Below are 26320 nucleotides of genomic sequence, written 5' to 3'. Positions count from 1 at the left end.
TAGTAATCTTCCATTCTTTGACTATTGCATTTATATAAATATCAAACAGAGATGGTGACATTGGGCATCCTTGACGAACTCCTCGATTGATTGATTTCCATTCAGTTATACCAGAGTTCGAATTCACTGGAATTCTGTTATTATGATAGACATCCATTATAGCATTTAATAATTGATTAGGGATATTTAATTGTTTTAAAATTTCCCATAATCTTCCTCTAGAAACCATCATATGAAAAGCTTTCTAGAAATCAATAAATGCGAGATGTGTTTCAATATTATATTTTCCATTTTTCGCTATTAAAATTTTTAGTGTAAAAGCTGGGTCTATACAGGACCTTCCTTTTCTGAATCCATTTTGTTCTTCGTATAAAACAGGATCAATATATTTCCGTAGTTTTGCTCACAACAATCGTGCATATAATTTATATCCAACATTTAGAAGGCTTATTCCTCTGTAATTCTCACACCACGATTTGTCACCTTTTTTGAATACAGGGATGACAAGGGCATTTTTCCAGCTTCATGGACTCGTTCCTTGGTTCCAAATAAAATTATAGAATCTTAACAAACGGCTATGGAAGTTATTACCAGCATATTATTAATTCCATGTTTATATTATCTTCACCCGGAGACATTCCAGATTTACTATTATTTAAAGCATCTTTAAGTTCTCGTAAAGATATATCATTCGTGTTGATTAGATATAATATGTGACTATTTAATAAAATGGATATAGTGAAATGTGAGACAAAATTTTTGATCCGATCCTCCTACTCCTCTGAAGATTTCTTTATGTGGGCCTCCCTCCAAAAGGTTTGGAGACCTCTGGCTTACAATGTCCAAACTCGGCTGTCAGTGATGTTATTATGAAATAGAAGAGTGACAGTAATACAATAATTTCAGTATAAAATACTTAATCGTGTGGGTCGTTAAAATCCCCGTTTGTGTGTTACTACCGCACTGTCTGTGATCCATTAGTCGGACTGGGCTGTGACTGTTGTCTACTATTTTCGTGCCCTTCGCAGTTACAGTAATTGCGAGGACGCACAAAGAAATGGAAGATGAAACTAGTTCCTCTTCTGGAAGAAGAAGGATGGCACTTCGTGAGATTTACGCGATAAAAGCGTATCATTTTGGTACCCATCTGATATGTGGGTACTATCATAGCAGAAAAGTGTCCAAATCGAAAAGCATCAAACCCGCACTCATTTATTGAAAATAATTCGATCTTATTACTAATGGATAATCACTTTGGTAGTCACTACACTGGCCTACATACCAAACGTCTATAATGTCGAAGATTCCCAGTTCTTCCTCCTGGAAACCCTACTTGATCATCCCACAAAACAGGCAAACAGTCTTCAGAATGTGTAAAAATTATAAAAACAAAATACACTGGTGCATCACTGTTTGAATTTCCTTTATAATGTCCATTATTGACTATTACAGTATATGGGTGAAGTCTCTTCCCAGAATCGTTCATACTCTGAAAAAATTTGGTGCTCTTGATTGAAACTCTAATATATAACAGAATTATGCGTTTCTCCAAATTTCAAGACCCCTTGGTGTTCGGAGGCCAGAGCCATATGGCTCAGAAGGTCGTTACCATCCCTTCTGATACGACAAGCCGGAAACTGTCAGGGTTGCGATTCCTAATGTTTAAATAAACAGCGAATATTTTAGTAGTTACAGCAAGTATATCTCGGTGTACTAGAACTCGGGATACTAGACCTACTCCAACTTTACTTGCTGTAAAGTGGAGTAGGTTAAGTATAAGAGTACTAAAGTCCTTGCGAAATTGCTTTTGTCTTTTCAGTTGGCAACAGCCAAGGATGATGAAAGAATAACGGTATTTTTCTAAGTAAAATATACCAGGTTAGGTTTTTATCTAAAAGACAGGCTCCATAACTTATAGCCACCTCCAACTGTTTTTTTTTTTGCTTGCCTCCTGAGGACAAATACTAAAACTTCAACTCCTGCTTAATTTAGTTGAGATTATTTTCCTTATATTTTCGCTCAATAGTAAAATTTTCAATCTTTTAAACAAGCTGCATTAAGGAAAATTAATCATCTATTAGCTAGCATCAAGCTGCAACTAACTTTATTTTTGTCACCTCCAGCAATAACCACATCACTGATTTGCCGAATCATCTGTTCAATGACATGCCAGAGTTACGAGCCGTCAGGCTGGATGGTAACAGAATTCACACCTTAAAGTTTGGTACATTTTCTGGAGTTTGGGACCAACTGAAAGAGCTTTGGTTGAAAGGTAGGTATCTGATGAAAAGAAAATTCACATCTTATTTGAATCTCCTATTGATGGACATTGGAAATTATTTTTAGACAAACAGTACAAATAACAATAGCAAATTACTTGTAATTTATTTTAAGTTATGACGCGCACTGAACTGCGTTTTTTATACGATTCATTATGTAACCCTGGTTGGTTGGGTTGTGTCAAGAGTGTTTTTTTTTTTTTTTTTTTTTTTTTTTGCAGATAACTATTTGAAATGCGACGAACACCTATGCTGGATAGCACAAAGAAATTACTATCCGATGTTCTTCCTCTCTAGTAAGTGCGACAGTCCGAAAGAGCTCTTCGATATAAATTTAGCCGCTTTCAGCTTCAGATGTGACTAATTTTCACAAAGAAGAAAATGATTTACAATAACCATCGTACCTATGAGGAGAGCAGCTTTAACCCATCCTGGAAATCTGGCATTGGAGTGTAATATTGATTTCATCGTGTAATCTCACTGTAGTAAACGTGAATGTAACTGTGAATAAATTAACTTTTTCTGTTATTACTAGATGTGGAAAACAAACTTCACTAGCTATAATTCTTTGAGAAGCCAACATATATTTTTTTATCGATATCATTCCAAAAATAGACTGGCATCATCTACAAATCTCCCCTCCGCTTTTCCAAAAAATGGAGAGTGGAGTTAATAGGAACACCATGTCTGTAGGAACTTGCATTTATACATAATTCGATCACCAGTTCGTTCAGTAAGTGGTGTTATACGATACATTTATTTGTAGACAACTCCCACATATTTCGATTCGCACCTGAAATGGCAATGCAGTAATCCCTATCCAACCATGGGGAATACTCGTTAAAACTTTTTACAAGACTAAGACCTTATAGGAAATCGGAGGTTGGAGAAAAAACAATAAACATACCAATAAAACATGCAAAAAAATTGGAAATACAAAAAGGAAAAAAATTAATAAGAAGAACAAGGTAATGAAATAAGACAACGCAAAATTTTGACCATCCTCCTGTCACACCTTCATTTAAATGACAGTCACAAGTGCCAGAATCTACAGGGATGCGTCCACTCAACGCTAAAGAGCATTAAGAAGATGGATTACTATGGTTCCCAAACTGCCCCCAGCACCTTGGTTTGTCAAGAGATTGTGAAACTTCATTGAGTTCAATGACAACCACTCTTTACATGTGCCACAAATACAGCGCCTTTTAACTCCAGATGTGACTCGAGCGATGGAACTTTGAGAACTACCTGGGTAGAACATAAACAAGTTCCCTCCCCTTGCGCTAACCACTATACTCGCCCTGATGTTCTAACAACGGGAGGCCATAAAATTCTTTTATTTAAAGACACTACAATGAACAGCGTATACATGGAAAAAACGCAAATTGTAAAATTTTATAAAACCGCGTTATATCAAGAGTGGTAGGAGGGGGATTGCTATACTTCTTCCATTACCTCCTCTCACCTTTCACGAACATAAAAAAACATCGCTTTAAACTGTTGATTACTAAAATTCTTTTCGATAAAAACAATAAAAAAATCCATACAAAAGATTAAAAAAAATTCGATAAAAATTGATTTTACTCAATAAAATGCATTTCATTCAGAAATAACGTTACAAGGTCTGTGAAATACAAAAACTGCGCAGTTATTTTCATGTGTTGCGAAAGATGAGGAAATCGGCTTTTGCAAGGTGCAGCTTTGAAGAATTTTCATATATTTGGCCTCGAAAACATTGGAATATACGTGGACGTCTTTTGCACTTTATATTTACTGGGTCTTGACTGATCCGTAGGTCTGAGTTCAAGCAGCTGATGAAGACATCTTTCGGCAAACTCGAGATACTCTTGCCTAACAAAATAAATCTCTATCAAGAACAAACACCGCGGTGTGCTCTCAAGGACATCAGTTGGTGACGTCACAGCAATATCTGTTTTTGGTGGTTGTTTTGCCTCTGCTCCGAGCTTCCAGTTCGTTGCAATGCATATTAACTATCCAGGAAAAACAGAGCCCTAGAAATCTGATCATTTTAAGTTGACCTCGAAATCGGAACAAATCTTTATGTGATGTGGACTCGACATCTTCCTTGCTGGCCAATTACCTTCGGATTTGCGATTACACCGAGACATAATTGCCAATCACTCTTCACTAATCTTTTCTCTAAAATTTACAGAAAAATATGCAATGAAGTATAGAAGTGTGGACTGTTTCGATGATGAATAAAAATCGTAGTGCCTCTATGCAGAGCAAGGGTATTCGCCACACCGTTGGACGTGTGCTTCTAGTAAGTTAAACTAATGTAGGAATAAAGTGCAAATTTAGCAAAACAGTATTCCTCAACAAAAAGTATTTTTTAACATAACTATCATCAGTCTTAGCCATACTTCTCGCCATTAAGTTTTCATATTTTTATTTAGATTATGCAATTTTATTTGTTTTTTTTTTTTTTCAGAATTTGTGTCCGTCCCTCAGACGTTGGCACCCTAGGCTAATTGCACAACTTGCCTAATGAGGAGCACAGGCCCTGCAAGTACTAGATTCATTCTAAAAGTAAGCTACGCACTCGCATCGTAGCAAACGAGAGAACAGTAGGCAACGGAAATGTAAAAATACACTACACCGTCTTTCAACCAGTTGCTGATGTACAAGGAATTAGATAAGTCATGTTTTTGAAAGTGCCGAAAAGCTATGAACTTGCACTAAACTATAGCCGTAGCGATTTCCTCTTCAAGTTCATTTTCTGTTAAAGGCTAAAATTCATTTGGTAGTAATCATGGTTTGACAGAAGTTTGTGGAAAATGTGTGGTTTTATAACCGTTCGAAATGAATTTTCTAAGTCTACGGTGGCACACTTAATTCGCATTTTTTTGCTTAAAAGCTGACACAAGCTCAGTTAGGTCTGGGTGGGGTGAGGGGGATGTAATAACAATCCTCCTGCCTAGAAGATTCCCGGAACTAGGATTAAGATTTAACAATTTGGCTGGCTGTTTCACACGGCTGTGCTTTCCTTCAGAAGGTATTCTTTCACCATGAAAGTGATATGAATTTGGTATCCATTAAAAGAATGTTTAAGAAAACTGCTCTCGAAAAAGTGGCGAACAAAGATCAAGAATTTCACTTGATACCTCATACCACGAAAGTTATGCACAGCAATACATGGACATCTGTACGACCACTGATGGAAATTCCAGCTCACACTATTAAAACTTTCAAACTTGTCTCTTTCCTGGATGAGACCGATTCTTCGTTTCCTTCAAATAAAAATACATCAAATGAAGACTACAACTGGACTCATCAGTAAGGTGCATCATGATTCGCTGCTTTTGAGTCCAGTCCAGATGCTGGTGACATCAACTGAAATAAGCTCTTTCGTGTATAGGAGCTAATGGTAAAAGTTTATGCACGACGACAGACTGGTCATCTGCCATGGATAAACCCATCTCCTGAAGCCTACTAGAAACAGCATGTACAAACCGTTCTCTATATCAAACTTCCTTATAATATTGATATTATTACATGATATTTTGAAGTGCATAACATATAAAAAGTTATTATCATTATTAGCCACATGGTGCAAGGAAGCCTGAGGCTTATTCTGCACCGGCCAAAAAACATTTCCGAGTTACCCTGAGAGAAACAGAGAGAGAAGTATAAAGGAATCGCCAAGAAAGAGAAGAATGATGATATCCAGCTCAGGACCCTGGATGTGCCAAGCCATACTCACCAGATGTGAGCCCCTGGGGTTAGTTAGCGTAACACTGCTTAAGGATTTAAAATACTACCTTTCACCAGGGCGGGGCAAAGGAGGTACACGCTAGGGTCGACGGATCAGGGCTCGTCCCAATACAAAAGGGGGGAAGCGTTTCTTAAATGGTATAACATAGTTATAGAAAATAATGGGGGAAATATAATGCATCCCCCCTTAGATCACATATACCATTGATTGCTCTTGACCTTGCATTTTTTCCTCTTTATATTACTGAGGTCAAATAAGATCAAAAATCGGGTTTCAGTTCAATGTTCAACGATTAGCTTATTTAATCAATAAATTCCTTTTTATTTACATATTTACAATTATTGCAGTACAACATTCTAAGGGCTCTTCTTCCCCCTTTCTAATTCTATTGCTGTTTTCAATATTCCTCAATTTTCTTGAAGGGTTTTCCCAGAATAGACAAGAGTGCCCAAAGCGTTTTTGGGTACTCTTGTCGCTGTTTACAGATCTGGTATGTAAACAGCTTAGTACTGTAATTGTTTGTCTATTATTTGTCACCATTTCCCAAAGTAGCACGAAACCCGCTAATAATTAGAATAAAAAAGTTTGTTTCCGTTTTCAGGGATGGTAGAGATGATATACTTAATTATGGAAGAAGGGCAAAACCCGACAAAGCTAAATGAATGCAGAATATATTAGCAGCGGCTATGAAGAATATTACATGTACTCTTCAAAGGTTACGTCTGGTAACCCTACCCTAATCCCACTCATACAAGATTAGTTACTCAACGGTGTCGCCTCAGAGTTTCGGTAGAAGACCCTCCCTTCGTCATCCTTGAAATTTATTTGGAACATCTTACAAAACATGAGGCAAGCCAAAAAACTATGCATTCATCGTATGCCACACGAATTCAGTGGAGGTATTTGCACAAGAAGTGCTCAAACGTGTCAGGCAGTTGAGGATCCAGGTGTGATTGCATTCTTGAGCAGGAGAGAAGCTTACCACTCATTTTCTTAAATCTAAAACATGCTCTAACAAATAAATTACTCGCCTGGATTTTAGAATTTAATCTGAGAACGAAATATGGAAAAAAAACTTTTTTTTTTTTTTAAATTGTCTTGGGATAAGTATTTGTGTTGCATGTATATAAAAGATGGTTAAAAATTCGAGTTAAATAAATTCAAATTTCAATTACATATCATCATCCTCGTATTGCTCCATCCCCAGAAAAAACAGTCTGGATTCGACACAAACGATCTACACGAAAATGAAGTTTATTTAAAGATTTTCTGCTCAAGTGCTGTCAATGTAAATGACCTTCCCAAAAAGTTAAAATTTACCACCTTTTTTTCCTGAACTGTACGAAAAGACGAAGTCATTATCCTCCACACTGCGGAAGTTACAAATTAGTGAAAGTCAGACAGACAGACACTGTCTGTCTTTGTTCCTACTCTCGGAACATTATCTTATTGCGATGATTAAAACGTGTCCAACTGCTGAGGCTTCGTGTAATTAACTACTGTGGAAATGAAAAATTACCTTAAATGAAAAATCACACAGACACGAGCTCAGAGCATCGTAAGGCGGCTTGCAAATGTTCACTGAGGAGGAGTCTGCGACAGGAGGAGCTTACATACGTACTTACGAAGATGCAGACTGAAAAGTAATGCGTCTTTTTACATATCTTTTGAAGGAACAGAGATAAATGTTTAAAAAAAAAAAGAGAAGCATTTGTAGGCACAAAATTGTTTTTAATGGGATGCATCGTTTTCTTGCATACACCCCAAAGGGGTCAATGCTTCTTTGGAATCATATCCGTTGTTTCACCAGACGTTCTTTAAGTTCTGAGAACAAAAAAAGGCCACTGGGCCCAAATGTGGCCCCTATAGGGAGGATGCGGAACAACTTCAACTGCCAGTGACAAAATTTTTGCCAATGTTGCACGGTTCAAGAGGTCGAGCATTTCTGTGTTGAAAAACACTGCTGAATTGTCAGGCCTTGCTCGTTTGATTCTTTTTTATTTGAACTCCCAACGTCTCACAGCATCGGACTAATACATAGATTTAATACATAAATCTTGAATTAACGATAAAGATATCATCAAAGAACAGGAAATTGTTCGAATACTAACCAAGAAATGAAATAATGAATAGAATAGAATCTTTAATTGCCACATGATATACATACAATTAGTCCCGTCACGGCATGGTGGTGCCAGGGGTTTACAAAACATATTTACAAAAGAGATACACATGAGAAAAATATATAAGTTACATCTGATTATTGGAAGGCAACAAAGCACAGTTTTACATTTTCAGTTTGACGAGGATTTCCTTCCTGTATTCTTTATTGTTGACCACTTCTTGGAGGTCCCCGTCGATGGCTTGCAGTGAGGGCAGCATTTGATTTGGCAGGAATCTGTCCGTTAGTACTAACCGGTTAGGGTTTGCTAGCAGCTGTGCTGAAGACCGGAGATAAGGGGGAGGAATGCGCCAAGAGCAGTGATCCCAGAAGTTCGGCTCTGTAATTTTACCGGTGGCCATCTTGATGGTGAATAGCAGCCTTCTTTCTGCGATATAGGACCGGAGCCTGCGTAATTGAAAAGTTTCTGCTAACTGCGTTGATCTGAGAGCTGGGGGAAGGTGGAGTTTGCTGTTGGCCCATTTTAGAAGCCAGAATTCGGCAGAGAATATTCTTTTGATGTTGGATTCGGCGGCCGATGCCCATATCTCTGAAGCATACAGTATTGTCGGGTAAAGGATTGATACGATGTATCTTTTTACCAGTTGTGGGTCGGCGGTGTGGAGCAGCTATTGATTGGCGACCCAGCGTAGTGAATTCAGCCTCGACTGTATGAGGTTTACGTGATCGTTGAAAGATAGTTTGGAGTCGAAAACGACCCCCAGATCTTTGTGCGTTTGAACACTTGGAACTGAGGAGCCGTTAAGTACAGGCTCCAACGTTGTTGGGCTACCCTTTAGAGAATAAATTATTTGTGCCGATTTTAGGGGGTTGATTTGGAGGTTGAAAGTATTGAGGTAGTCAGCCATGTAGTAGTAGTAGTACCAGTGGCATGTGATGCAAGAAAGCAAGTGTATGAGCCAAAAATATCATCATATATATTATGCATCAGCCAAAAAAAAAAAAAAAAAACACACCATTCCCTCCAAATGCCTGTCCAGTTCCTCCTTAAATTTATTCACCCTATCAACTTCCACAACGACAGATGGAAGTTTGTTCCACCAATTAACCACCCGCTGGCTAAAGGCAAATTTCCGCACATCTATTCTACATCTGTCCTTTCTTAATTTGAATTTATGCCCCCTTAGGTTCGTAATCTGAACAAGTGGAAGGATCCCATCAGAATTCAGCGTGCTCAACCCATTCAAGGCCTTATGCACCTCAATCAGATGACCTCACGGGTGCCTAGTCTCCAGCCACTGCAATTTGCAGAACTTAAGGCTCTCTTGGTAAGAGGATCCCTTCATTCCCCTCGCCAATCGTGTTGCCCGTCTCTGTACACGCTCAAGCAAATCTACATCCTTCCTAAAACGAGGCCTCCAGATCTGCACCCAGTACTCAAGGCGTGGCCTGACAATTGCCTTATACAGAGGGACAATCACCTCCTTTTCCCTGCTAGCAAAATTCCTGTATATCATTGACAAAACCCCATGACCTGTCCTGGCAGCCTGTCTGCGTTGCTGAGAAAACTTCATATCTGACTGCACAATTACTCCCAGGTCTTTTTCATTTTCTACCACCTTAAGTGTAGTACCACACAGTTGGTACGTTTCTCTGGGGTTACTTCTACCCATATGCAGTACTTTGCATTTGTCAAGGTTAAACTTCAGTTGTCACTTTTCAGCCCATCTGCTCAAATTTTCTAAATCTTGTTGCAGTAGCACACTGCCATTACTGTCATTAACAACCCTGCCAACCTTTGTATCATCTGCAAACTTCGACATTAAGCCTGATATACCTTCATCAATATCATTGATAAATATACAAATCAACAGAGGACCCAACACCAACACTGTGGGACTCCACTAATAACATTAGTCCACGAAGAGCTGCACCCATTGATTACCACCCTCTGTCTTCTCCCACTCAATCATCCTTTTATCCATTGTAGCAACTTACCCTTAATACCATTCTGCAGTTTGCTGGTGATTTGCTGAGTGGTTTCGGCTGCCGAGTTGGGATGGCGATATCCTAGTAAGGAGCTTGATATTGTCAGCATATGTGATCCAATTGCACTTGTTGGTCATAAACAGCACCATGATTGCTGAGAAGAGAACGCCAGACAGGACACCCCCCCCCCATGAGGCACACCGGCAGTTATGTGACGCGTGAAGGTCTTTGTCCCGATCTTTAGAACAAGGGTCCTCTTGGATAGGAGAAATCCTAGGAACCAGAGAACATCGCCGCGAAAATTGAAGTAGTTTTCTAAGAGACATAGGAGACTAGGCATATATATGGCACCAAATGCGGAATGGATGTCAAGATATATAACTGACAATTCCTGTCTTTGTTCAAAGGCTTCTAAGATGTGCAGTGTGGTTGTTGCAAGGTTAGTTCTAGTTGACCTTCCTGATATCCCATAGTGTATTTGCTGAGGACTGTCACAGAGAATTTGATGGGTGACAGACGGTAGCAGTGTTTTTTCCAGAATTTTTAGCAATACAGAGGCGCAAGCGATGGGCCTATATTGGCTTGGGAGCGTCGATTGTTGGTGCTTAGGAAGAGGCTGGACAAGAGTACCTGTTCCACTGGGGTGGAAAGAAATGAATTTCGAGGCATCTGTTATATAGGTTGAGAAGTGAATCGATGATGAAGACGCTTAAGGTTATGAACTGGGGGATGCCATCGTCACCGATGGTTGCTGTGAGAGGGAGAGTATTAATGGCCTGCATCAGTTGTTGTTTGGAAACGTGGTAATACAAAGAAAGTGCACAAAACATTACATTTTTAAAAAATAGTGCTGTGCTCTTATATCACTAAAACAATGCCAGTTATACAAAGATTATGTTGATATTTTGAGATTCTAAAGCTTCATTTTCCGGGCATATATAGAATCGATTTACGTGTTCTTGAAGGAACATGGCCTGACTCGAATTGTTAACCGCCCTTTTCAACTTAAAATCATCAAAAAACCTTGACTGCATCCCACAGATACCTTCTTCGATAACACTGGCCCACCCTGAAGATTGAGCGTGACTCGTTATGACAACCATGTCTTTTAATTTTCTGCTAGCCTGCGATTAAGCGTATGATCTTACTAACAACTCCAATTCCATCCACTTTATATAGAGGCGCCCCCGTATCCAGGTGGGCAGGAGTGGCAGTGCGTAGCACACGCTTCTTTATTAGAGCGGGGTTCGAGCCACCAAATACGGAGGATGCGGAAAAGTCAGGGAATAACCACCGCATATCCCCGGAGCAATATGGCCTTAGTTGCTAATGCTCATAAATAACAAACAAACAAACTTTATATCGCAGGGACGATATCAAAAGCTTTACTTCGTGGAATGTATTAAGTAGTCAGTTTAGTAAAACGAGCGATACAATTACCTCAAAGAAGTTGTTAGAAAATCCACTGAGATTAAAGGAGGAAAGGCTCCTGGGAGGATAGTGTGTGTATATATATATATATATATATATATATATATATATATATATATCTATAAGAAAGAGTTCCATTTCACAGTGTCGTGAACGAGGCAGCTGCCTCGGACACGTGGCTGTGAGGAGTATTCCCGAGTACAGAAAAGCCTCGTTTGTATTCTGCTTCTTATTATCACTACCATTGCGGCAGCCACGTTTGAAACGTTCTAGGTGAACCTGTCAGTGATAGGAAGAACTTATTGGAGCCATCCTTGGCAAAGGTTGCAAAGAAAAACAACAAAGACTTCTTTGCTTATGTAAACTCTAGAAGGAAGGGGATGAATCAGATTGGTCCACTTGATGTTGGTAGTGTGACTGTCGATGATCTTGCTCAAATATATATATATATATATATATATATTAGACTCCAGGGACATTCCCTTGGACTGGAGAAGAGCTGGTGTCTCTCCAGTCCACAAAAGTGGTAAATTCATTTGTTGCCTCTTTAGAGGAATTCGGTAACAATAGACCAGAGAGTTTGACTTCTGTAGTAGGGAAGATCATGGAATCCATACTTAAGGATGTGATTCAGGACCATCACGATAAGAATGATAATTAAACGGGTGGATCCAAGTAAACTTTGATATTATACTAGTATATCTAGACGTTCGAGGAACGTAAGATTAATGGAACACAAACTTATCTATAAAAATTATGTAAACGTATAAAAAAAGCAAGCCCAAATTTTTTTTTTTTTTTTGATAGAATCCTCTCATTCGTCTTAATTATACATTCAATGATTTCTTTTGCTTTACAGGTGGTATCTGCGTTACGTCCGCTCTGAAATCTTTTGTCAGAGACCTACTAATTTGGAATCTCCCATTTTTGACTCAAGATCTCTTTATCTCAATTCTGAAAAATTCATTTGTTGCCTCTGTCTGTCATTCTACCAACTACAAATCGCTAAGAACTAGTTGCTTTTCTATTAACTTGTTTTGTATTAGTAGGATCATTGCGAAGAAATAAATCGACAAGTTTTGGTTAGTGAACAGCGTCGTTTTCCTATAACCTACGAAACAATCTGGAAGCTTCAAGAGGCGCACATTTGTCTGTATGAAACTAATTTATTAAGGGGGAATAACGCGAGTGTAGTGACGAAAGCAATCAAGGTGTTTGTGGAGGAGAAGTCGTTAAGGCGAGGAAGAGCCGCCGTTGATCTCAAAAATTCAGGTCTGCCATTACGAGAGCAGCCGATAACCCAGTCAGGAAGACTCGAATTGCACAGTGCCAGTGAACTGCAGAATGTGTACATCTTAAAAAACTCGCTTTAATGACGATAAGCCAGCTTGCGTGTGTTCTCAATTTGAAAATTGCACTTTAATTATTGGACTGATACACGGTGTGGATTCAAAATTGACAAATCAAACGGGAAGGAGCAAAATTAGTTTTAAATGTAATACTATAACTTGGTTTTAATGCGTTCTAAGCATAATTCAAGTAGATGAGGAAAAAACAAAAATAAACAGATTTTTTAATTGTTGTTGGAATAAAAATCAATGCGAAAAAAAATCTTATTCTTTGAGAGCACTTCCCCTTTTAAATTCTCTCACTAAATAAATAATGTCTGTAGGATATCTTGTTTTCACGAAGAAGGATCTATATTATGGCACCTGACCTCTCCCGCTTTAATTTAGGCCCTTCCCAAGTTCTATTATTAGCCGCGTTAATCACGCCTAACAATAAGCAAAATATCAAATTCTCTGCCTGCAAGTCAGCCAGTATTATGAGCTAGCGCATTTTTATAAGTCGGTTGTTGCCGATAGATGGAGCCACAGTAGTAATTGAACGAATCCCAAATTTCCGGTTTGTTGTATTACACTTCGCAAATATTAATTTTTCCACCAAAGTACAAGCACACATCGAAAATAGGCAATTTGGTTTATCTTCACGCTAAATTGCAAATTATAATTAGGTTTATTTATGTCGAAAATGTCAGATTTTATTGAAAACTAAACGAAAACCAACAATTACCTGGAAGTCAGATATGTTTGAATTTAACGTTAAAGAAACTAAGCGCGTTACTGGCAACCACGCGATTATTATACGACTTTAAACACGTTTCTTTTCTTTTCTTTTGCGAAGGGGTGTATCGCGCTATTCCTCGTTCTAAATTTGCTCCTTAAATAGAGGGGCTGTTCCTTTAAAAATAAAAAGCCATTTTAACGATGCATACAAACGCGATAATTATATTACGGTCGCCTATAATCAATGTTTCGTCGTTGTCAGCCTTCGGTGTGGCGAATTACGCAAACACATTCGCCAAACAGATGTGGGTCACAATCTGAGTCAGTAACAAGAAGTGCGGCGATTTGTCGCTTAATGGGGACCCTTATAAAGCGGCGCCACGCACGCTCTATAAATAGAAGGTCGAGAGCAAAAGAACAGAAATAAAGTTTATGAACGTCTCGGTGCAAATGACAGCTCATTGAATTGTCATTCGCTGCTCTCATCGGCTGCTTATTTACTCGGTACGAGTAGGAGAACGAGAAGGGCACGGATACAACAAAACACGAGCGGTTACCTTTGCCATATTCCACACAACACGTCACCTTTGGTTCCGGCAGAACAGGCTCCACTCGCGGCTTCGCTCACAAACTAAACATAGCTTCTCCCGTAATAACTGCCAAATCGCGGGAGGGCCCCGTTACAGCTTCCACAGTCGCCGGGAGGTGCGTAGCCGACTCGCGTTCCTCTGGGCACGTGACAGAGCAGTCCCGACAGTTATCGGTCCACTCGGAGTTCGCGTACGAGAAGCGTTTTTGCATTCCGAGTGTTCCTTTCGCCTTTACTCCCGCAAGGCCAGCGTTCCCTTTAACGCAGGAGGGGTGGGACTTTGCGGAGCTGTCGCCAGTGCAACGATGCAAAGTTCGCAGGAGTGCGTACAAACTGCCACCCCGTACGACGCTCAGTCGACTGACCCTCCTTGTATTGCCGTGACTGCCGAAGCTACTTCCGCATCCAGTGTGCCTTCGTTCAGTGATCCCGATGATCCGGAGAGCTTGCCCGAGCAGCGAAATGACGTGGACACGGCGAACATAGTCGTGTTCGGGAAGGATGGTGCAGGAAAATCAGGTAGAGGGCGCCAGTCCGTCTTTTCACACTAAATTTATGTATACGGCTTAGAAGCTTTGCTGTTCTTCCAGATGAACTATTTGTTATCTTAAATGTCTTTCCAAGCTGCGTTTTAAATTTCTTTAATCGATCTTTGGATATGTTCGTTCCCAAAGTTGGGCAAAGTGGAGCACGAAGCCATTGAGCAGACACTTCTTATGGTGGCGCACTCCAAGCTCCTGGATTGGAGCTTGGAGTGCGCCACCATAAGAAGTGTCTGTGAGGATAAATATTATTCGGCGTTCTCTAGGTTCTACTCGTTACCTATAACGAGTAGGTGACAAGCGTTTAGCGTCAGTTATGCCAAGTTTTCTTGATTATTATTACTGTTATCTTACTTGGTTGATACTGTCTCATTTCAAACCAGAACCAGGCTGAATATTTGAAACAAGGTGCAGCAGTAGTTCTTAGGCTTGTTCTTTAAATTTTGAAAAACTCAGTTTTAGGAGTATAGAATAAGAGGGGACAGCTAGTTCTTTAACGATTTCATTAATTATTCATTCACTAAGCTCGCGCGTGTCTATGTTTTCGCCAACAGGGATTCTATAGGATCTGCTTAAAATCAATATTTTTTTTTGAGTATGATTATAACAGATGCGTTTCCAATGCAACGTCGTTTTACTTATCAAATATTTGTTCGATAAAAAAAAGAAAAATTATGTACGCCGATTATTGTATAATTTAAAATATCAAAAGAAGACGATCTTCTAAGTTAAAATATCAGTTTGTTTTTGCAATAATAAATATATTAATATGATATACGCACACTTTGCATCCCCCAATTTCAATTTCCTGTTTCGTCGCCATGATGGATATTATTAGAGCCTTGTAAAGCAAAAGAACACGCGAGCACAGAGGATGAAGAATGATCACGAGAATAGTAAACACAGCCCTTCTTCGTAACAGAAAAATCACGCAGAAAGCACTCGCTAGTATTTTCAAGCTAAATTTAGCTAACGTCATCCAACGCTCGCTTTTGAAGTGCTCGGGGTGAAAAACGGTCATAAATTAAAAACAGTAATAAAACTCGTTTTATATTTTTCTATTTCTTTTCTGCATACGTTGAAATGAATGAATAATCGCGTGGATAAATCTAATCATTCCAGAGCACTGCCTACTTATCATTAAAAGAAAATTGATAAACCTGAATGGGATGCACTTACTTCTTACTTCGCACCAACAATTTTCATTGCACTGGAGATAGAAACTCAATGTATAGCGAATCATCATCATCAGATATGTATCTGCCTTTTCCTACAGATATTGGATCTCTTTATTGAAACCTCAATGCCAAAAGGCACCTCAACCCTCATGCGCCAATGAAGTCTGGTACAACACGAATACCGTACTGGTTGTTAAATTCGGTTGTTGTTCTTTGCTCTACAGTCAATGGTAATGTACATATCTTCAAGAGAGAGAAAGAAACAATAAGTGTCGAAATAAATTTCTAGCAGAGATCATCGAGTGGCGCTACCATTTGAGAAATATCATCTAAGTTGTTATCGTGATAAGAAACTAGATAAAATGTATGGCGTGGATCCCTTTGATGCGCATCGGTATATGGAATGAATTTTGGTCCCATCCCATTGTTCACTTCAGAAAGCTCGATTGTAGATGGACTCCATCATATTAAGAACCATGCTAATCCGGGAGCAGCGGATTATCGCTGGAAAATTCATGGTTACTCAACTGATCAATCACCGCCTGGAAGGCCCTTCCGTGAGTACTAGAAAAAGTAAATAAAATAAAATTCTCTTGAAAACAGAGGAAGAAAAATTCTGCTAGGACGCTTCATGGAAGAGGCATACGAACTGAAATGCGCATCCCTCCCCAAATACAGTTATAAGAAAAGACTGTGCGAATTCATATGGTTACTCAAGTCTCAGCAGCAGGGACTCCATAAGGAATTTTCTGACAAAGAAGGTGATCTCTATTGTTTCGGTAGACTTTCGATCATGAAGCTTTCCAATTGAAGACATGAAATTCCAAACACGGTCACTCTGATCCTAGGAACAATACCCTTTAACTGTAACTTCTTGAAAATTTAGATTTTTATGGTCACCCTCAAAACTGTTTCAGAGAAGTAAAGATTAATATCGAAGTAATTACACAAAACCTTTTCCCTCGGCTCCCTTCCATAACTATGATACAATAAAACAAACAAGACAGATTACAGGAATGATCTGTGTGCGTATGATTTTCTTCAACAAGTTTTGTTTGTCCAATTTTTCAGAAGTTTCAACGCCAGACAAAAGTACTGTTTTATCCATTTATGTAAATAAGTGTTCTTCGTCTTAATCTCTTCCCATCGAATATTTCTTCCCTGAATTTCTGTTTATTTTCGTATCCTTGTAAATGCAATCACCTAAAGTCTACAGTAGTACACACCAATTACTGTAACTGAATTCTTGTGTGCTTCAAACAGCTTTTTTAAAATGTTTCCTCCGCATCACACACGGATGATGTCCACCATTTCTTTGTGACTGAATAGTCGATAAAAAAAAAGATTCTTCTTCGACATTTCAACCAATGAAGACCACGTCCATTTATTATAATTTCGTTTTGAATTCGCTACAAAACCGGTGAAACATTTTTGCCTGTAGTCCATCATACTGGAGGACTTTGCATTTACCATAATTATCAATGTGATTAATAGCCTCGATAGCAACGCAAAATTATTTCTCAAACCGGAACACCTTTCGTACGAGGAATAGCTTTACTTTTGGTATAAATTATTACGAGAACACGTCTGTCCTTCGACGTTCTCGACAACGTGACCAAAGAAGCGATATCAGATTATAACGTGGCACTCAGAGAGCAACCAAACCAGAAAAACGTTTCAAAAAATTACCACGGCGTGAGTATTAAATGCACGCAGATGTCTCTATTAATCAGTTACGGGTTGCTGCTCCGACAGGAACGAGAATAGAGCTAACCCCTGCTTCTGACGGGCGAAGAGAAACTGTCCGACACGTGAGATGCTGTCGTTGGTGATATCTGAAGTAATTGAGGGGAACACAACAAAAACGTACGGAATATCAGGTTCTGGAGGAAAGGGTAAGCGGTTAGGAATAGCACGGAGTGTCCCAATTAAGTTACCAATTGGCTTCCGGGTTTCGGATGGAGGAAAAAATAATGCCAGGAAAGTTTAAACGCAGTTATTTGTCCCGCTTTTTTTATTCGTTTTGTACCTTACTGTTAATTACCCGGAAACAGTCCCCCAGAATATTTCAAAATGTTTTCCCTCAGTAGTTTTTAAATAATTTTGCCCACAGGATGGTGTTTTCCAGTTCGATAGATACCTGTCCCAGGGAGAAATGCAAATTCTGATCCACAACATAACAGCACGCTAAAACAAGTCTCTAAAAATTAAACGCAGATGGAAGTCCGAAAACATAAAGGGTTCTAATTCTACACTTGATTACTAATCCATCGTTATAAGGGAATACTCTTGTCCGTCTCGTCAATTACCCTGTTTATCTGAATGCTGTCGACGACTAGCTGATCATAATTAGCGATTCAGTTGTTAAGGCAATTAACCGTTAGTATATGGTATTAGTAAATTGATTGTATTCTCTAGAGTCTAGACGAAACGAAGAATCCAATTTTACGAGATGGAAAAGACAAAAGGAAAGATGGGACCCTCACTCGTGACAAACTCTGCCACGGGGTGAGAAACCCGCATAACATTTTTTCTCATTTCGAATGAGAATTAAACCAAAGTCTTTTACCATCCGGGCTTAGTTACTGTTATGAGGATATCAACATCGGGGATTGGGCGAAGTCTCGCAATCATCAATGATGCGTGCACGGATATCAGCGGTACTTTCGCATGTGTTATTTTCTTTCTGATCGTTAGCACACATTCCAGAAATTCTGTCAAGCATGTGAACAATTTTTGTTTCATCTTGCATCGTTCGCTATTTCGCTGCCATCTTCAGATGGCGAATGTCCCATAAGAAAAGCAATCAGCGGGTCAAAGTGGCAGCAATTTTCAGATGGAGATGGGTAGGGGGTGTCTATGATCCAGGTCAGCGAGCATGCACTTCAACCAATATATTTTTTTACTCAAGTTGCTGGAATATGTCTCTTAATAACACAAAGGATCGAGGCTGAAGAAAAGAAAAAAACGGAGAGTTTCCAGCATCGTGAAGATATTCTGGAAATTCTATGCATGTAAAGAATAAAGACTTTCTAAACACTTTCTTTGCAAGTTGTAAAAAGTAAATCTTTATAATATTTTACTTGAAGTACAGCGCTTTTTGAATTTTGTTTCGAAAATCACCAATTTGCTTTAATTAAATCCAATTAATATCTTTTATTTCGACTATTTTAACCCTTTTAAATACAAGTTTAATATAGTTTAAATATTAAAATTTAATCTATCTGAAGTAACTTTTATTTTATTTTAATTTCAGCTCTAATTGTTCGATTCCTTACGAAGAGATTCATTCACGAGTATGATCCCACATCAGGTGAGTATTCTTAGATCGCTTTCATTCCTTTGATCGCTCAGATTTCCATAATACAGAAAGACAAGTTGAAGTAGACTTCTCTATAACAGATGGCTCGAGTTTACACCTCCTATTAATGCTGTGGAAGAGAACTAGTGAGCAGCCTCTTTTTCTTTCTGTTATAGTATACGGTACTTTCGAAGCTCAGCAGTAAAAATTCATTATACGTTTTGCCCATGGATGGTCTGAAGAATGCCGTTTGTTATTTAGACGGATTTTGTAAGATTAATCTAAGTTCTGTGTTTTTGAAAAGCATGCACTAATATTTTCCACGAAAGATACCAAATTTGCATACTAACATTTATAAATCGATTCTCTCCCACTCCTTCTTAACTAGCATGCTACTATTTCCGGAGTGGGTGGATTTGGCGATTTACTGAATTTCATTCGCGATTTACTGAAGGTCATTCACCCAGCAGAATGTCACGTCGAGCCTCTTGTTGCTCATCATTAGTTACAACGAATAAAATTGTTTGTATTCTATAGGTGATCACATCATCCCCAGAATACACAGATCAGAAGTTTGCATATTGAGTCAAAAATATCACCATCTTTCTTGGTATGACATGGATTTTAACACACGGGATGGGATAAATGCCCTCATGGGGCATTCATCCGATAGTAGTACCCTCATGGCATAGCAGCATTGTTTGTCATCCCCAAATTGGAATCATGTATTCGACAATACAGTGCAAATGATCGAAGGAAATTCGTCTGACACAACGAGCAATTAATTTTATAATTCGACAGGTTCTGTTATTATAACCCCCCCCCCCTCGTGTTTTGGTTTACAAATAGTAGCTTCTCTGATAAGCGATGTTCGCCACTGACCAGCTGGTCCATCAATACACTCAGGCTAGAAATTAATGAAGAAATTCTGATTTTTGGTCTCTCTCCACCACCTGGTCATTTAACCCCGGGCGGTATAAAGCACCCTTCCTGCAGTACAGGTCATTTTAAATTTCCTTTACGTTTGTAGTGTCTTATGAGCAGTCACGTCCAGATTAAAGGAATTACTAGCCGTAACCGTAAATAATCGCATCTAAGAGAAAAACAGTAATTGCAAGGTGAAAGTACAGGGTGGAGCAATAAAAAGCATCTCATTAGAATTTTCTTATTAATGGCAACAAACAAGTGCAGTACTGTTTTTACACACCCCCGATGCAGAAGAATGGCGGTAAATATTATTGTCCCAAAACCACGTGTTCAATATGGTCTAGGAGTTTCAAATTTTGGCTTAAGCATAGTTTCTGATTATTCGTCTGCACATGTCTTCATGCAGGGGCAGTTCCAGGGTGTGTCACCGCCTTGGTGTCCACTTTTTTGCCGCCTCTGTGTCGTCGCATCTAGTATAAAATTGTAATGGGGCCATTCTTTGTTGATTGTCAAGGTGGCCAATTCCCAGTGGAAAATATAAAAGTGCCGACAGTGCCTTTTGGTACTTAAAGTTCGCACCCAAAGCGATGCATTTTGAGCTATGGAGAGGCTGGAACGATGCTGTTCCAGCCTCTTTGGGTGTCTTCTTTTCTGGAATCTCCAAATTCTTCCAAATTCACTGAACCTCCTGAGTGAAAATGTGCTTCATCAGTAAGCCATACAGTTTATCCAGTTCCAACACTCGATTAACTTTAGGCACATCTTCACGTGATCAAGCTTTTCAGTATCAGTTAAAAGTATATCATCTGTATTTTGCAGAGGAAGTACAGTACTGTAATGCAAGATAAACTTTCAATACTCTTCTCAAAGGTGTTGGACAGAGCATACTCTTTTCGTAAACTTTAAAGAACCAAGCGCTGCACACAGAAACGGTGTTATCCTGTGTCCTTAAGGTGCTGGACCTATCTGCTATCCCTTATTTTGGTTGAGTGCAGTTCTCTTTCCTTGAAAAATTCTAGTATTGAAATAGTGCAGTTTCTGTGGAGTAGTCCAAACCATCCTGAAAGCTTTTCCCAAGTTTCTCCTCTATTTACAATGCACCGAATATGTTTGATAGTATCAGAATCAACAAGCGTTTAAAATAGAATTCTTCTTATCGGTTCACCCTTTATCTCCTTCAGACTGTAACGCGGCTCGGACACTACAGTACGAAGATATCAACGCAGGTGTCTACTTGGCTTCAGTATCTCGTTTTGTACCACAGAGTTGGAAGAGACCCCCCGTGACGCTTGATATGAAACACTACTATTATCCCAATCCGTCCTCCCCACCTTGTTAAGTCCCACTTTTAAGTGTCACGCTAAAAATATTTTTTGTGTGTTTCTAGTGCACACTATCTGGTTGTTTAGCCTATATAATAAACGGCTGGCAGTTTCTCAGTCTGCCCTTTAAAGCTCAGCGCATATCAGTCGGCTGTTCGATTTATTTTTAGCTTAAAATACATGCGGGAAGTTCACAATAAGGTTTCAGATAAATGAAGATATTGATTCGAGGCGTGCTGCATTTATAAATCATTGCATTCGTACTTTTGCAGAGGACGTATATGCGTATAAAACCGAAGTGGACGGACGAAAAGTAGTGATGAAGATCATGGACACAGCAGGCCTGGTAAGTATTTCCTATTTTTATGAGAGGTGGTGGAAGTGGTTATGATTGACGAGATCTGCGTAATGGGACTTGATCAGAAAGCAAAGGTGTATCATGGGTAGAGAATATCACACGTGTTACTCCTTAACGTGTGTGATTGGGAATTAATGCGCTTAACAGGGCGTTAATTCCCAATCTACTTGCAAATAACTGGTGTACCATCTAATTAGGGAAAAGCCTAACCCAAAAAATGCGCAGCGCTTTATGGAATAATCTAAGTTTAATGAATCGCACTAACCAAGATATCTCCTTACAATTTGCGAAGTCAAAATTTCATTATGTCACTGATTGAAGAACAGAATGTATCAGTGGTGGAGTTTAAGATGGAACTCGCCAGTGTAGATCTTCTTGTCTGAAAATGAATACAAAGAACCATTTGGATATTTACAGGATATCTTGTTGGTGCTTGCTGACTGTCTTATTGTAATACTTTTCTTCCTCCAAGGAGATTTATTTTAATTTTTTTTTATGGATGTCGCAATGTCCATTCATTTTGCCTTCATTTTGAACTGAACAAACCGATGAAAATTCTAATTTCTTGCTCGTCGATTATCAAATTTTCGGGATTCCTAAATTATGGAATACACTGAAGAAATTCCCAAAATTTGCAACGTCACGTAAATCAAAAAGCTATGTAACTGGCCCACCTCTATTGACATTAGGTGCCTAAACCAAAATTACTTGAAACTTGGACGGATAAAGAAGTGTGTGTAGTTGTCAGATTTCTGTGTCCTAAATGGATAAAAGCTCAAAGAAAGCCATCGGCAACTGGAATCTGTATGTTTCGTCGAACACAGGTATACCCCAAAAAAAAGTGATAAGTTGTTTTGCTGCGTGACAATGACACACCCCATCTATCATCTGCATGCGGTGTAGGTGCGACATTAAGAATGTTAGGGATGTTCAGCGACTTATCACAATCCCGAGATTGTTCATTCTGACTATTATTTAAAAGAGCGGGTATGGTTTGGGGGGGGGACATCTTCCAGGAAATGGTAAAAATCAAATTGAAATATATAAATACTCCAAGTGGCTAAAGCAAATGTACACAGTCTGACATGCAAATATACACCATTTTGAAAAGGGCAGGCTGATGATCGTATGCTGATGATCGATAGAGTCCGAATGTCCACCGAAATGAAATATCCCGATTGTAGAAACAATTCGTTTGGAGAGGCTTAGGTTCAAATCCCGTCGGAGAGTGAAAGAATTCCTACTTTCTGGATCGAGTGTGTAGTTGATCGATCCCAGGAGGACAGAGTAAGTAGTTTCCTGGTGAGTTATTCTGACATTTTCGGCCCACTCAACATTCAGATCAGCTCCTGAACACACTTGTACAAAAAAAAAAGTAAAAAAAAATATATATATATATATATATATATATATATATATGCACAATACAGATATGAATGATAAGCTCACGTTTCACTGAAATAATAATTTGATAAAACAGTTGTACGAAGTAGAACGGGGACATAATTAAGGATTTAAGGAGCTGGATCCCTGGAACACATTTTTTTTAGAGGCCATAAAATATATGGGCGTTTGTCAAACAATTATTACTCTGTTCCATAATCCCCGTGTTCTAATGCCTTGGAGCAAGTGCACTTCGATATTTCGGACTTGACAGGATCCCAGATCTTCAGATGACCGATATCTGGCTCTAAATACCATTTGACAGAGAAAGATGACAATATATCATCGTTCTACCGGAGCACGGAATATTTTTCAAAGATACAGCATATTTTTCACCATATTTCCATTTAAAAATATCAGGATCGAATGTTCTCCACTGAACTGTGCCCCAATGTTATGGGAGGGTGGGAGATAGCCTACGATTCGTGTCCATTTAATCTTATTACAGAGGAAGCCTGTTTTAATTGGTAAAGTGACCATGCCCGTTCGACCAAAGAGCATGGACCAATATGACCTTACTGATGAATTCGGATTCAGTCTTCAATAAGATGACCGACGTATCTCTATCCGATAAAAAGGAGATTGAAATCGGCCCATAACCATCATGAAAAATGACCGCAATAGAGATTTGATGATCTGTGCTCTCCTTGAGGAATGTACTTCAGTACCACGGGCCTGTTTAATACTTCCATTAATCTTCACTTCAGAAATCATATACTTTACTCATAAGATCGCGTGGTCCTGTTGCTTTAAAACATAATGCTCTTCCATACTAAATTTCATTGATTTGATTCGCATCAGTTATTTAGCAAACCATTGTAATTTTGTCATTTGTACTTAAATTTGTCCACTAGTATTAGCTTTTGCAATTCTTTAGCCATGTACCTTTAACGTTTGTACGAATATTTTCTGTATTGTGTGTGTGTCGAATGGCTCATTAAGGCAGTTTCTTTATTTCTTTCCCAGGTTGAGCGCACAGTCCACAAAAGAGAAGAACAGATTCACTGGGGTGACGGATACGTCCTCATTCTTTCCCTGACATCTAGAGATTCCTTGAAGGACTTGATTCGAATCCGAGACCACATCGACCAAATCGGTGAGAACAATAAGCCAAAGGTACTTGTGGCAAACAAACGGGATCTCGTACATGCTCGTGAAGTAACCTCTCTCGAAGTTCAAGAACTCGCTCAAAAGTGGGGTTGCAAAGCATTCGAAACTGCAGCGACGGAAGATTACGCGCTTGTGACGCAGCCGTTTCACTTTCTTTACAGAGAGATCAGAAAACAGAAAGAACAGACGGGGAAGTTTCCTGTGACGTTGAAACTCGATAAAGAGATTGTGTTAGCCGATGTACACAAACGGTATAGGAGTCGCCTGTTTACTCGGTGATGACTGTAAACGGTAGCTGATACGTGAACGCTGTATATATGCGTGTATGATTGTACTGATGACATTAAACGTCAATGTCTGTCCCACTGTGTGCTCTCTTTATTTAGTTTAGTTCAAGTCAAAATGGACAGAACGATTTGTTTTATTCTGTAGAACTGACAGCCTTTCTCATTTCGAATAGTCAACTTGACCATTCAGTGACTTGGGCATCGACAAGATATGCCTAAATTCTATTCACCCTCAAAAGAACTGAAAATGGTATGGTGAAATCTCCTTATGAAGGGCAAATTCTATGGGATGAGTTTCGCCAGATCTTCATAGTAAAGAATTTCCTCCTGCATTTCACAATGCTTAATATCAAACTTAAAACCCAATGCCAAGGCGTCGAAAATACCCGTAAATATGGGATGGCCAACACACACACACATATGAACCTCACAGAAATTTGAATTGGTCGATCGTGACGTTTGATAAAAGAAAATCTACCAATTTGTAATGAACCCCCAACGTTCATCATAATTTATTTATAACAAGATTTTATCAAATTACATGTAATAATTAAACTTTGTTAGATTATGTAATAATTTACCAAAAATCTTATAAGGTCTTGCGAAAGGGAAATGCACTTGGATGTGACACCTTCAGTACTGACACAGAAGTGCTTCCCCCAACGTTTCTTAAGTAGATGTAACAGCTATAACAAAAAAGGAGTCCTTAAAACGAACCAATCACCAGGGTCCCGGATTATATTTTAGAAGAATAAGAGAAATTTAACTCAATATTTTCTACGTATCATATTGAGGTAAATTTCTCGTATTCTTCTACAAATACAGTATTGAAATCAACGTAGAACGTATTGAGCATCATAGCTCTAATTTATACTATCAAGTTCCTGATTATAATAACTATATGATGTCGAAGGGTGAACGCTACCAGAGGGTGGCCAAGACCAATCTATACGTGAAGTACTTTACCACATGTTGGTTAACGTTGATATTATTGACTTGCCTAAAGATAGAATGGAATCTAGAGCTTGAGGGATTTGTCCGGATTGAGAGCTACTTGTGGTTGAGAAGTTCTGGAGAAGCACATTTCAATGAACATAAACAACTGAACTTTTACATAAAAAAAAAAAAAATTTGTAATGACTAAGAGGTAGTGCTCGTGGTTACAAACGTAAACAGTTCAATTTGTTAAACCGAAACAAATGACAATAAACAATCACAGCAAATGTAATGCAAGTTTTAAATGCAAGCCTGGTTCACTATCAAGAAGAATATCAATGTCTTCAGAGAAACAATACTTTAGAATTGGAGAACAATAAAAAAAATTAACTATTCATAAGGAATAGTTATACGAGGTATGTGCAGCCTTTGTCAATTACATGATATTTTCATTTTAATAACGTAGTTTTGAGAAACTCAATTTTTCGCACTTCTTAACAAAGATCGCAAATGTGGTTTGTTTTTGCCACCATTATAACTTGCGCAACTGACATCTCCTGTGTCAGTGGAGTGGCTTCGTCACTTGCCTCTCATTTGGAGAGGTCGGTCTGAGTTTGAGTCTAGTCGTATACTGGACTCTCTTTTCGCTCTCAGCTGTTGTAAGTGACGTCAAACTGGCTACAAGCGCTTTATTACCAGCCACA

The 26320-nt window shown here is 38.8% G+C and overlaps 1 protein-coding gene across 1 annotated transcript; it reads left to right on the top strand.

Moving 5' to 3' along the window:
* Positions 1-14307: 14307 nt before the first annotated feature.
* LOC150079176 (ras-related and estrogen-regulated growth inhibitor-like) lies at positions 14308-24758 on the top strand. Its single transcript, XM_090383925.1, has 4 exons — positions 14308-14731; positions 19189-19245; positions 21755-21828; positions 24250-24758. The coding sequence occupies exons 1-4, from the start codon at positions 14518-14520 to the stop codon at positions 24670-24672; spliced, it is 768 nt and encodes a 255-aa protein (XP_090240051.1). The 5' UTR covers positions 14308-14517; the 3' UTR covers positions 24673-24758.
* Positions 24759-26320: the final 1562 nt, after the last annotated feature.

This window comes from Mastigoproctus giganteus, chromosome 10 (genome assembly GCF_048544385.1).
Source record: "Mastigoproctus giganteus isolate SK-2022 chromosome 10, ASM4854438v1, whole genome shotgun sequence".
In the NCBI taxonomy this organism is placed as follows: domain Eukaryota; kingdom Metazoa; phylum Arthropoda; class Arachnida; order Uropygi; family Thelyphonidae; genus Mastigoproctus; species Mastigoproctus giganteus.
This window is presented reverse-complemented; position numbering and strand designations above follow the sequence as displayed.